Source organism: Melanostigma gelatinosum (assembly GCF_949748355.1).
Source record: "Melanostigma gelatinosum genome assembly, chromosome: 15".
In the NCBI taxonomy this organism is placed as follows: Eukaryota; Metazoa; Chordata; class Actinopteri; order Perciformes; family Zoarcidae; genus Melanostigma; species Melanostigma gelatinosum.
The window spans coordinates 1,741,257-1,755,767 of NC_136648.1; the positions used below are offsets into that span (position 1 = coordinate 1,741,257).

The window sequence follows — 14,511 nt, forward strand, 5'->3', positions numbered from 1 at the left end:
ACCTACACTTTGTGAAACACTCGTGTTCAGTCCAATAGAATTTGTAAGTTTTACTCCGACGTATTTATCTGAGACTTTCTATTAATCTCCAGAAAAGACGACATTTCACTGATCACTCAGCTGCATAAAGCTTCCTTCCTTTCTGCTGATCCTAAAGCGTGACAAGAGTAAACTTTGTTCTTCACTATCACTCCTTAAAGTAAATGTGACAATGCAGGAGTGCTGTTCGACAGTAATACTGACTCTACATGAGTAAAACATGTTCGTACCTTTTTTCTTCCCCCGCTGCATCTATGTACACATACGTCATATATATATAGATATATCTATATATCTATATATATATATAGATATATAGATATATATATTTAAAAAGTAAAGGACAATGCATGAGGGGTGAAAATGACAAAATCAAAAGCTCCCGTTTCATGTGCACGGCTTCCCATCCCATAATGACAGCGTGGTGTCGATCGACAGTGTTGGAGATGCCTCTGATTCACCTCGATGGGATCAGACTGAGAGTCTCAAGAGCTACATGGGTTCACAGAGCAGCTCGTCTGCTTTCCACCCGCTTAGACACCAAACTGGTGAGGTTTGCTTTAGGACACGCTGTTTACTGATGATGTTTCACACTATATGCCAATTTAACAGGGATCTACTGGTGGAAGGGTCTTTAATTAGAATTTTTTTTTGGGGGGGGGGGGGGTGCTCTAATTGTGTGACTCTCTTTAGAACGGCACCGACATGTGGTTGGCACGTCAACATTTCCATCGTTGTCTACTATATCAACAAACCGTAACAATATATTTTCACTTCTTAAGTACATTTTGCTGCTAATCCTTGGCTGAAGTAGAAAGTAGGACTTTGACTTGCTGTATATCCAAGTACGTGTACTTGTACTCAGGTAAGTGAAGGATGCGAGTCCAGAAACAGAAGACAATCACAGAAAAGAGGTTTCACCCCCGACTTTCTCCTGGTGATGCAGTGAACAGCACCAGCTTGGCGCTGTAAGCGAGATCAAACAAAGTGTAGGGCGTGAGCTCACCCAGGTGACCCAGGTCAGCGGTAGATACGTCTTCTAAAACCAAATTTCTAATTTGTCATCAGATTTGTTTGGAGGATCAGAGAGTTCAGTCAGACTTTCTAAGAACACTCGGGGATCATTTCAGCGAGGCTTTGCAGATTTTATAAGTGTTTTACAAATGTTAAAAAACCTCTTAGTTCACTTACAATATACCTAAGGGTTCCAGTACAAAATCTAGAAGGTTATCTGAAAAAATTCCTACGACTGATTGATACGTCTGAGAATGTGTTTTGCTCTGCAAAGTCTGCTTCGTTCAACCTCTGAAATGTCTCAGGAAGCCCGAGCGTTCTCAGTCCTCACGAAGGGTCAAATGTTGCCGTCTAGAGAAAGTGGCGTTTAACCGCCAAGAGGGAAATCTGTAGCAACGCAACAAAACGGCAGACACCGGGCCGAGAGCGCGACGGCTGCAGGTGAATGTTTGACCGCAGGCCTACCGAGAGCCGAGATGGGAGTCAGGTCAAAGGTCTTGACGTATGAAGGAGAGGGATGGTGGATGTGGAATGGCGAGGCGTACATGGCCGACACAGACTCGTATCAAAGTTCAAATACTACAGCAGAAAAAAATAGAGTAAAACATAACAATAATAATAGCAATAATCATCTGCAGGTGGTTGCTCCAGTCCTCCTCAATCAACAATTCATTATCATTACAATTATTATTATTATTGTTATCATCATAATATGGGCGGGCTAGTTAATTTCATCTTTTTTTATCTTCATCGTCGTTGAGTTAGGTACTTTAATTTTTCATTTCCGAAAAGAAGCCGTCCATTAATCTTGAACTGCTACGGTTTGATCCTTGCTTGGTGCCTCTGTGGCGTTCGCCTCCTTGGCGGGAGGCTCGGCGGCTGGTGTTGAACTAGGGGCTGCGGCGGCCTCCTTCGCCGGTGCGGGAGCCGCCGGTGCCGCTGGCGCCGCCTCTGTGGGCTCGGGGTCAGCAGAGGCCGCCTCGGCTTTGGCTGCTGGTGCCGCGGGGGCCTCAGTCTTTTTGGCGTCGGCCTCATCTTTACTCTCCGCCGCCGGGGCAGGGGCCGCGGCCTTCGCCTCGGGCTCCTTTGCGGCAGGGGCCGATTCTTTGGCCGGGGCGGGGGCCGCCGGTTTCTCCTCGGCCTTGGCGGGCTCCGCGCTCTTGGGCGCCTCTGTTTTCGGCTCTGCGTTGGCGGCAGGTTTCTCGGGCTCCTTGGCGGCGGGAGTGGCGTTCTTTTCATCCTCCTTGGGCGCTGCAGCGTCTGCTGCCGGCGCCTCCTTGGCCGCCGTGTCGTTCGCTACCTCCTTAGCGTCGGTCGCAGCCGGGGCCTCGTCTTTGTTGTCTTTTGGTGCTTCGCTCTCCTCGGCAGACGCCCCCTCGGCTTTGGCATCCTTGTCTTTGGCCTTGTCATCGTTTACGTTGTATCCCTTCTTCTTTTTGCTGAGCTTGCCTCCCATTTTGGATCTCTGGCCTCTGTAACAGAAGGGAAAGATAAATGTCTTTTAGTGTTATAGAAACAGAATCATTCACTTTGATGAAGTACGAGAAGAAGCTCGCACATTCTACACAAAACAAACGTTCAAGAGTGAGCAACAACTGCAAAATGACCACAAATGACAGTGATGTTTCGAGCAATGCTCTTCTTCTGAAGATGTTTTTGATGAAGAGGAGTCATCGTACATACTTCTGACATCCGTGCATAAGCTTTCATAAAGGAAGAGAGCAAGAAGAAGAAGCTCATAGAAGTCTTATGCAACAGCCATGCATTCATGCAACATCTCCCAAATTGCATATTTCTCCCAAAGTGAAGCACATGGTCCTCGGAGAACCTCCCAGCAGGAGGTTTCCTCTCTCAGAGCTTATTCAAACATGAAGAGTTCAAACACCACGGAGAAGAAAACCGAATGGAAAGAGGACGAGCAGTCTGAATCTGTCTGATGTTCTTCCTTCATTCTCCTGGAGACGCTCAGCACTTTCTCCTTCTTCACCTCTCACATTAAGAACTTCTCATTAGGACGGCTGACTGCCAAGAGCAGGAGGAAATTAAAATATCCGTTACTGAGACAACCTGTCAAATCCATTTGTCTGATTCCCTTAATGACTGCTGTGGCTCCAGAGATGGAGGGAATACAGTTTAATACAGTTTCATACCTTTTACATGCTACTTGTGCATTGGAGCTACTTGTGGAACAAACGTCACCAGTGAACCTAATCCAGGGAATAATGACATTCCCTGATGAACTTATTTAACCATTTAGCAGTGTAACAATGTAAAAATGTATTTCTTACACAGCAGCATTGGTCTCCGAGATGTAAATTAAAATGTGCTTGAGGTTATTAATGATTCAACACAAACATCTGCTTTCAGAATCCGTGTCTCTAAACCTCGGCGACTAAAAACCAAAACTATCCGCCCAAAGTGATACCACTGAGGCTCGGCTTGAAGATGTTTGTTGTAAATAGATTGATGGTTCAAACTAACACAGGACTTTCACAGAGGAGACCGCTGTCCGTGTCACCTAAAGTGTGACTGTAATCCTGTTACGTACTCGCATAATAAAGCCAGCCTACTTCTGTTACGCACAAAGAGACTGTATGCGAGCACAAACAGAAAAAGAATGCGCCGTAATTCGTAGATGTCCCACGAAATGATTTCGTATGTTATCCACGTAACCGTGAACGAGGAAGTATAAAGAGCGTGAAAGGACACACTGTGCTGGCGGGCGGGGAGGCAAACGGCATGTTTCCATCAAGGAGGCCGCTGTCTGTTCCCCGTGTGAAACGAGAAGTCAACGTTTCATCTCTCAGGTACCTTCTGTTGGTAGTTCAACCCAAACCACAAACTCTTCCTAAACCTAACGAAGTAGTTACAGAGTTCCTGTGGAGACAGAAGTTTATTTTGAAAGACTGTATTTATGTAACAAGCGGAAATGGACACGCGTTACTGGAGTTGTTGAGAAAAACACATGAACAATGTGGTGTAACTTATCATAACATATCAAACAAACTGTATGAGGAGACGTTGATCTGGAGCGCGTTGTAAAGCGGAGGGCCACCGACCAAGCTTCAGTTTTTGGCGAGCTGGGATTGACAATGTGTTGCCAAACGGCTGTAGATATGAAACATGTAAAACATTCCGTTTTATTCTGCAAACTACACGAAATCCTGGGATCTGTAGTGCTACGTGTACAATGACTCCATTTCATGTGATTAAGAGCTGCAGGGAGACAGTCATTGCAGATAGCACGGTATGGGACACACACACACACACACACACACACACACACACACACACACACACACACACACACACACACACACACACACACACACACACACACACACACACACACACACACACACACACACACACACACACACACACACACACACACACACACCATCTGTCTCCTCGGTGGGGGAGAGGACTTCAACACCACAACAAATCAGGCTTATTGGGAGCAAAGACTGAAGAACGGAACCATTCGTTGTTTGAAATATGAAGTCTGTACGTTGATGCATAAAAATGCCAAAAAACTCAGGAAAAGCCAGAATAAAAGTGCTGTGCGTGTTTTAAATCCTGCCTCTGAATCTCCAAACTTCTGCAGACTGGAGAAAAAGAAGACTCTGAAATCTAAAGATCCGTTTTCCAACCAGGACAGTATTTTGACAAGGAAATACTTTAAGTGTTTATTTACTGTCACTGAAAAAAGCAACAATCTTAGATTTATGACAAGAAAGAGGCGCACACTTTATCTCAAAACACACTCGCCTCACATTTAGATTTTTGATATCCGAAGCTGCATCTAAAGGCTCGAAGTGACAGAAATAGTGAGGGTGTTCCAAAGGGCCTCACCGTGTTACGAAATCCCTTTGAAAATTGTGCGTTGATCCAAATTTTCGTGGATCTAAACCAAAGAAACGTCTCTACACTTCTACATATTGGGAAAAACAACTTATTCCTAATATACATTTCTTATATATAGTTTTAACTGTCTTCAAATGGGACCGATTATTTCTGCCCATATGAACCCTAAATCTGAACTCGTGTTAACTGTAACATTTAGCAGTTACTTCAATTCTTCCATGCATTTTCCCATTTTACTTGTATTGTGCAATTCATAAAGCACACGCCACGTCCTGCTGACCAATGTCAAATCAAGTTCAACGTTAAATGGATTTTTTCTATTGTCCATGAAATTAGTTATGAAGTTATGAGCAATAAAAATAACTCCGGTCTCAGGTTAAACAAACATGATTATTCGACTCGTATTTATGGCATTTTGAAATAAATTGGCCTCTTTGCCATTAATCAGAATCTCTCAAAATCATCTTTTCAAATGTGGTGATTTCATAAAAACCTTGAGATTCTTCCTCATTAATGTGGTCGACACAAACATCTATGTGTTCAATCTGTTCATTTGAAATCTGTCACAACGTCTCCGACAGCAGCCGTGACCTTTTCCTGCCAAACAAAGCCGAGCACCAGAGACGTCCTGCTACTCACAGAGTCGCCCTGAGGACGGGACAGAGCCGGCGGTGGATCCACTCAAAATGTTAATCGCCTCGACGCCGACGACTGAATTACTCCACTGATCATGCAGAAGTCCCTCCGAACGTCCACCGGTCGGTGTCTGCCAGTGTCTGCCAGCTTTATACGGCCACAATGGAGGTCTCTCTGCTGCGTCACACCATTTGACTCCTGGCTTGCGCTGCCAGTACAATGACTCACAATCATCTGAGCAGACAATGGCTTCCTTTCAACCAACGGCACGCTTTCTCGCTGCCGGGCGTGTGGTTTCAGTGTTTGAAGAGCCGGGGCAGGGCCGAGACAACCTGGAGGAAATGCTCTGGGTCGCACAAAAGACTTAATTTGACCTGCAAACTGCAGTCAGGGAAGCACAAAAGGGAGTCTGATCGGCCAGCTGTGGACTTCCAGCATCACTTCACAAGAACAATGGCAGCAGTGCCAGGCAGAACACAGGTTTATCTACCCAGAGCCTCGGAAAATTAGTTGAAAAGGGTCTTAAAAAAGGCCTTAAAATGAGTTGAACGTGTTAAATTCCTTAATGAGACGACTTGAGGAAAAGAAATCCAACCACGAGGAGATGAGGAAATGTCCCGTAACACCCACAGACATCGTTCCTATCACTTCATCTTTACATTCATGAAGTTAAATGGATTTCTTGACCTTTCAAACGTACCCGTTAGGATTTGGAATCAAGTGTCTGAATCCTTTTGGACACAGTTTCATTGTGACTGCAGTAAGAAGCTAATCTTCTAACCGTGTAAATCCCTGATCTCAATCACTGTGAAATCTGTTCTCGTTCCCCGACCCAGGCTGCTCTGCCATTTACAAATCTCTTATTTTGTGAAAAAAAGAAAATCCACCCGCCAGTCTCACATTTGTCCTTTTATTCCCGGCCCTGCACAAACACGTTGGACCTCTTTTCAGGGTTCAATTTAATTAAGAGGGTTTTCATCTCCAACCAACAGCTAACTGGTTTATTTTAACCATCAACAATGTTAACCTAGAAAGCTTATTTTTACCCGTTCTGTGATTTTGTGGGAGTCAGCCTTTTGTTCCTTTAGCCCAAGTTCCTCAAGCGCCTCGACTTTCCCCCCATGCAAATTAGGCCCAATGTTCCCTCAGCCCCAAGTTAAAAACATAGGGAACGTAGGATTTATAGGGCATAGGGAACAAATGGCTGAGGGAAGATGAAGTTGAAGAAACAGGATTGTGGGAACATAGGACTGAGGGAACATAGGGCTGAGGGAACATTGGGTTGAGGGAACATAGGACTGAGGGAACATACCATTGAGGAAACATAAAGCTGAGGGAACATTGACACGCTCCCATTTGAGGGAAGACTTGTTGCAATTTAACGAGTTCCCTAATCATTTGAGGTTTCGTCACCACCAAGACTCCTTAAACAATCTGCACTCACCCCGTTTTTTAAATGCAATCTTTAAAGACCTCAGTGAAATCTTTCTACGGTCCATTTATTTTCCCTGAGAGCGCACAAGCACAAGATTAACACCACTTCTTCCCACTGTGTTCAGCAGTTGCCTCCCTCAACCACCGACGCTCCAATCCCTCAACCCCACAAGCTGCTGAGTCAACAAATCACATGATTGATCAGTCAACAGTGGCGCTCAGTGAAGAAGTATTTATACAACGTTATTAATCGACGATGAAGTTTGTGTCTGGTGAGTCGAAAAGGGGGAGAACGATGTAAGATGAGCAAAGCTCCCTGAAGGAACAGATGGATGAGTTATTGTCAGAGTTCTTTCTCAAAGTCTCACTTTCTCTGGTGCGTCATCAGTCACTCGCCCACACCGACGCCACTGCTCAGCTCTCTTTCAACCGTCTCTCTGCCTCGCTCTGTCTTCTCTCTGCAGTAATTCCTCCTTCCTCACTACGCTGATAAAGAGCCAGATATTTTGCTCCATTATTTAATTGCAATCATCTCCAAAAGCAAGCAACTTTCAAATGGATGCTAATGTTGCTCTGTGTCTGCAATATGTGAATTGTTTGCCACACAAAAAGTGGCCTTTCGCTGACTCCTCAGCTTTGTCATGATTAAAGAGGTCTGTGTAAAAAGTGAAGATATTGTATTCGTCTCTGTCAATGTATGATCTCAGCTTCCTCTCTGTAATAATCCTTTTCTCCTGTTTCTCTGGTCCGGCAGATGGAGGTCTCCAGGAGGTCCGGGGGTCCTAGTACATCCCTGGCTCCCTGAGCAGTGGTGAGCCCGGCCTGGCAGGTTGCTGTGTTCCTGCCGTCCATGATGGCACGTTAAAGGTTAAAGCTGTCACTGCCCGACTCCCCGGCCTGCTAGGACGCTCTCACTCCCTTTCCTTTGCCATTGGAAAATCGACTTGAAAGCAGAAAGCAGGAGGAGCTGCAGGAGCACCAACTACAGTTTGGGTTCAGGACCTTCGGTCATGAAAAGCTTGTTTACCCTCCACACAAAGGAAGAAGTCCAGCAGCAGGTCTTTACTACAGGAAATGCCTTTAGAGCCCATTTTGAAGCGTGCACAAAAAAATGCAGAACCATCTTCAGATCATGGCTTCAGATCATGGCCATGTGAGCAAGGCTACAGAGAGAACGACCACCCACACTGGCTGCAAAGGAGCAACAAAACAAGCCACCATGTTCCTGCTATCCTGGAAAGAGATTTGCAGTGACATTATTGGGCCGTCCTGTTGGGGAGTGACGAGGTCATAGCCTGTAGATGCCCAATCTCAGAACCCATCGGCCATCGGTCTGATGACGGATAAGTCTCCGGGGGTAAAGGGCTTTATATCCGGGGTTCCGGTGGAGCCAGCGGATATCCGGGAAAGGACTTCCTCTTCCGTGCGCTGCTCATTGTTCACAGTCCAACTGGCGACCTGAGATGCGAGACTAGAGCTGGAGTTGAGATTGTTTTGCAACTAGCCAGTTACGAGTTCATTTTAAACCAATCAAAGTGGAAAGCATCACCAGACGGCGGGCTCCCAGGTTCGGCCAATGTATTCCACCTCTTTACCTCCATGGCACGTGGTCCTCAAATCCACCGCATCTGACATTTTGAAGAGCCCATAAATATGTAGTCCAAGTGTGTCAAACATCTTGAGGGATTTGGTTTTGATTTTTTCTTCTCGGCTGAGCTGAGTGAACGTTCTCGCCTGGTTTCATTGATGCTTTTTGGTTTCACTTCTGTGTGGAAACAAACTGAACCGAGGGGGCAGTACATGCGATACTGACCCATAAAAATAAACCTGGCTGGAAGGAGAATGAATCAAAAATGCATGACTTGGCATTAGCAGCACTGTTCCTCTGTTCCTGAAAGATGACATTTGGGGAGAAACATGGTTTTGGAGGGACGCTGGCAGAGATGTCCCATTCTGAATCCAGTCTGAGGCCACAACCCACCTTCCCCTCCCGTGTCACCCTGACCTCCATTTTAAATCAGTTCTGCCTCATCACAGCGTTACTGACCTGATCTACAGCCACTAAACAACCAGCTCGTTCAGCTGCTGCAGCTCTCCGATTCTCAGACCGGAGCTTCCCTGCGATGCGTTCCTTTCCAGTTTTAAAGCATGCATACCTGCAGCAAACCCTAATAAATGTGCACATTTACATGTTCTGTGACATAAATATCTGTGTTTATGCATCTTGTTTGTACACAAACATAAATGTCAAATAGACGCTTTGTGGGGAGTTACTGACAATTCTGTTCGCCAAGGTTTCATTTTTTAGATTTTGGTTTGTGTATAAGCACCAAACACTGACGAGACAGGAAGCACCGACTGTTGTGCACCGAAGAACAGTTCAGTTCTCATAACGCAGGCCTGAACACTTCCTGCTGCTGCTGCCGTCCAGCTGGCTGATTCAAGACGAGTCCGTTCCACCAAAGTGCAGCAGGCTGAGCGGACAGGCTGGAAAACTGGAGCAGAAAATTTGGCCCCCACACACACACACACACACACACACACGCGAGGAGCAAAGGATGCTGGGAGTTCAAATATTCAACGAGCTGAAACGACAGATGTGAGTCCACGACGATGTTTTCAGGAGGTGAAACTCTCACAAAGTCACGTTCTAATTCTACTATTTTAAAACGTAGCTCTACGAAACGCTGGCAAACCTCACGGCATCAGAGCCAGAGATGATGCCAAAGCATTCTCTTCTCTTTCCACTCCCACCACACACTCTGCGCTTGTATTCCAGCCTGAAGCCGTAGCGCTGCAAGTGGATTTCAGGCTACAGTAGCAGGCTCAGAGTGTAGCGTCGGATGAAGGCAGCACATGGTCCCCCGTGTCGCAGCTCGCAGCTGGCAGCAGCTATTTCTGTCCAACAGTAAACACCTTCAGGCCACAGAAAAATGCCTTTTCAGCTAACTCCACTACCACTCTTACATTTGCTTGACTGTTGATTAATGTACCTTTTAAAATAAAAATCTAATGACATTAAACAGGAGAATCAACATGTTTTAGCTGCTACATGGAGAAATTTATGTTTCCCATGAAGCCATACACTGTTGCAAACAATTCCACCTTTCCACCGGTTTTAATTACCAAAATAATACATTTATATTAACTAACTAAAAGCAAATAAAGTGATATGAAGTTAAAGCTGTTAAATTCAAACTTCAGAGCACCTCTATGATCAGGAGATTGCCTCCATGCGGCTCTCAGCATGCCGACGGCTAGCAGCTAACGACGCTAACAGTGCAGAACATGACAACAGCGCTGACCGAGTTAACAGTGCTGACCTGTGGGGGAACCGGAGGGTGGGCACTGTCCGTCTGAACGACGCCATCCGACACCTTCTCATGGCAGTTCGTGAAATAGTCACGAAATGCAACCTATTGGTTTTGTGTGCAGGGACACGAGTTGTCCGTTTTTTGTCGTGTTCCTCGGAGCGACTTTTCTTTCTTTTGCGATGTTGCGTGAACTAAAATTGACTTTAGGCAACAAAACCACGACCGTAAAACCACAACGTGGCGTCGAACAGCAGTCTTCTGGTTGAAAGTCCGGTTTGTTGGAATCATCCAGCTCCCCACCCTCCACCAATAGCTGTATTTTTGGATATTATAAACTACGTCAGGACTGTTGCTTAGTCACGTAGATCACGAATAAGGATCGTTATTGACTTTCCATTTGCATTGTTTTCATTCTGAGCGACACGAAAAAAACCAGACAATTCCTGTCCGTGTACACACAACCAATAGATTGCATTTCATGTCGCATGCTAACACCGGCTATACAAAAGAAGAGAAACTCGGATTACAAAACACTCAGAGCGAGAGAGACTTCATGAACTGCTCAGGTGCACATTACTGCACTGCATATTAAATACTTGTTTGCTGCTATATCAATGCTCTGAATATCGTATAGCCTGAGATAGACCACATGTTGATCATCTGATTTTACTGAATGAATCTGTGATCACACCACCCGATGATTATCGGTTTGTTTAACTCATGTTATCAGACTAAGAGCCGACAGCACACCGGTGCTTTAAGACAAAAGGTTACATCAGCATGCCAACACATGACTGTGTTTATGTGGTGACTTTCAGCAGGTAAACTGTTTACCATGTGCACCATCTAGGTTTAGCATGTTAGCATGCTAACACCTGCTCAAAGCCCTAAACACAAAGTAGAGCCAAGGCTGATGGGAATGCTATCAGACCTGAAGATGGCGCAACATGAGAGGTTAAGGGTTCACCAGCGCTGTTAGAATCCATCCCATAGAAAATGGAAAAAAAGAACTAAAATGGTGCATCGACTTAGCTGCTATGCTAAAAACGGATAAAAAGAAACGGGGATTTTTTTCCTGAAGCAGGAAGGGATCCAAACAAAGTCATGGCTTTGTTCTGGAGAGCCGTCCAATTACCCAGAGTGCACACAGACGGCCCACTACGGATTCTGGCCTCAGGCTGAACACACACACACACACACACACAGACACACACACACACACACAGCAATGTGCATTCAAGCTAATGGTAAACACACATTCAGAGGCATAAATAAACACACGCACACGGGTGTTTAGAGGGTCAATCCTCAGATTGGCAGAGCTTGGCGGACTCCTGGGCCAGAGATGGTTATTGATCGGACGCGGTGCGACCGACAGCAGCCGCTGTGTGTTCAGCTGCTGCTTACGAGTCAGAGGACGCACTCAGCAGAGATGAAGGCCGACGAGGCGCTTTGAGACGCTTCTTCTACTCAACGCAAAATCTCTCCGAGCGCTTTCATTGGCTGCGGAGGAAACCGACGGCAGACAAAACAAAACAGGGAAGTGAAGCGGGTCACGTCCTCCTCTGTGGATTCGGTGGCATTTCACTCTGCAAAACAAGCCTCAAAGCGCTCGCGTGACCTCCGTGTCTGCAGAGCAGGCAGACGTTCGTCTGGATGTGAGTCACTCACCACAGACGCTTCACTTCCCCAGTTTCTGTCGATTTCTGGACCAAACTATTTTATCAATGAGAGAGTTTATTCTTGACCTGGGAAACAGATTATTGTTCTTTTTGATAATTGCAATTATTCAAGTTTTTGACTGAATACCTCCTGCACAAACCGTGTTTAACTAAAAAACACACCATGAAGATGATGCACCAAGAAAACAAAGCATGATAATAATTCAGCTTCTCATTATGACTAAAAAAAGTCATAATGAGAAGCTGAATATTTTTCCGCAGATCCAGGCGAAGTGGAAACTATGTCAAATGTGTCTAAATAAGCTGATCTCTTTAAGACAAACATTCATTTTGGTGTTTCACAAATAGCTAAAAAAAGCTGTAAAATTCTGCCCGTGAAAAACTCCATAATTCGTTGAAAACTGTCTGAAAAAGACAAAGTAAATAAAGCCCGTCTGATGAATTAACAAGGTCAACTTTGTGTTTCTGAAGTTCCCGTCATGTCGTCTTTTGTTGATTGCAAACACTGTTGCCGTGGTAACAGAGAACATGGGTTCTCTCGGCTCTGAGCCTGCGATATCTCGTTTCCATCGGGTTTCATCGTGGAACCGAGCGAAGCCTCTGGCCTCGTTTCTCCTGAACGTGAAGAAGAGTTTGCTGTTGTCTGACACATCCAGGTCACACTTTCAGGCGCCGTTCAGTGATCGAACAGGTGCCATCAAAGCTTCAGCAGAATACCCACAATGCATTGCTCTACACTCAGCAGCAGCTGATGTCCTACAGGACGTGAATACGGTTCATTCAGAGGAGAACGTATTGTTCTATCGTTATAATAATGATTGTTCTGAATAATGAGAGGATGTGTCACTAGCAATGACTCAAAATAAAAACATGTTTCTATAACATACAATTATGTCAGTCAATGAATCAAAACATTGAGTTGCAGACAAGGGAACTGTTAAGAGCTGCTGATTCACTTCAAAGGCTTTTGGCCTCGGCTCCTTCACTAAATGCTACATTGTTTAAAAATGAGTCCTTGTTGGTGCAACCCAACATCAGAGATCAACACAACTTTAAAGTCTCATTATGAAGATAAAATACTACAAATCCACAAAGTAGACTTTAATGATTTATGGGTAAAGTCAGCCGCATATCTTCAACACGCCCTCAGAAACATGTGTGACGTATTGACTTCAGTGTTTTTTGTGAATTGCTTGAACAACACAAATGAAGCCGCAGTTAAAACTATCAATACTTTCCTGATGGATGATGCAGAAGCTCTGAAGCTGTTCCATTAATCCATGTAAACATGTGAGCAGGGCTCATGCAAACCGTTGGTCTCTGGAGCTTTGTGATTCCAGGTAAAGAGCTCAGGTGTGTGTGTGTGTGTGTGTGTGTTCCAGCTCCTCACACCTGACCCACATCATACTGATTGCCAAGAGTAGAAATAGAGCCGCTACAGCAGAGCGAGCGTGGACGTATGTAGCAACGCTCGGTTTGAAGAGTCGGTCCTGAGTTTATCTTTAGAGAACTTTAACAAGAAGAAACTAGAAGCACGCTCAGTTCTCTTATGTTCACAACCGGCTGTATGAGCCGACAGAGTCAACAAACTACCCATCAGTCTTCAGTCTTCATTTTGAGAAAAAAACATTTCAGCTTTCGGCTTAAAGTCAAATTACATTGGATCAGAAGGAAACATTTTGTGACATTTTTGCTTAAAAAAAATGAGATAACTGATTAATTGATCACGTTTTTTCTAGAACTGGAAACAGATTGTCTATATTTTCCAGTCAGAGCCAACCGTCGTAGATTTTGGTCTGTTTTCTTTCCATAACTCGTCTTCTTTTCAGACAAGTCGAGAAATATTACTTTCCTACTTTGTCTTTCTGAGTCTAGATTTCTCATAAATTCACCAAAAGTTACCATTAGAAAATGCTTCATCTGCATATTTAAACATAACATTGTCATATTTTTTCATTCATGTCATGATTCATCCAATGTTCAGATTTATGTTCTGGACATTCATGCAGATCAGCACATATTAGATAAGAAATCGATTCATTAGCATTTCTAAAGAAACTCTTTGAACCCTGCAGTGATCGCTGCTGCACTGCTTCACTGGCTCTTCTCATTTGAATGCACTTTCCCTTTGGGCACGAGACCGTGCAGAAGAGCAACACAAGCAAACGCTGCAGAACCATAACGCCATAAACACAACCAAGTATGAGATGAAGACAGACGGAGACAATGCAAAAGCTCTCTCTGAATTAAGTGTACAAGAGCAATTAAGGACCAAACCGTCCAGTCGTGGAAGGGAGTGACCGCACTGGGAGATGGTGAAGTTCATGAAGAACTAATCAGACGGACTGTGCTGCAGGTCTGAGTGCACACAGATTAAACACACACTGAATAAGCATTAAACAGCTTCCACGTCCCGATTCAGAGCACAAGATCTGCTCCTGGATGGTCGTTTAGTAACGATGTCTCCACTCATCCACTCATCCACTCATCTGATGTCTGGGTCACATCAGCTTCACACTTTGAGT

At 44.8% G+C, this 14,511-nt stretch overlaps 1 protein-coding gene across 2 annotated transcripts in view; it reads right to left on the reverse strand.

Moving 5' to 3' along the window:
- Positions 1 to 695: 695 nt before the first annotated feature.
- The window catches only part of basp1 (brain abundant, membrane attached signal protein 1), a 35,818-nt gene continuing 22,002 nt past the window's right edge, over positions 696 to 14,511 (reverse strand). Inside the window, exons 1-2 of one of the 2 annotated variants that reach the window (XM_079285467.1) lie at positions 5,560 to 5,685; positions 696 to 2,525 (exon numbers count right to left, since the gene is read on the reverse strand). In XM_079285467.1, the coding sequence (XP_079141593.1) occupies positions 1,856 to 2,509 (654 nt within the window). In that variant the 5' untranslated portion in view covers positions 2,510 to 2,525; positions 5,560 to 5,685 and the 3' untranslated portion in view covers positions 696 to 1,855. Of the gene's footprint in view, positions 2,526 to 5,559; positions 5,686 to 14,511 lie in introns of those variants that run through there. The other variant, XM_079285466.1, reaches the window with a different exon arrangement.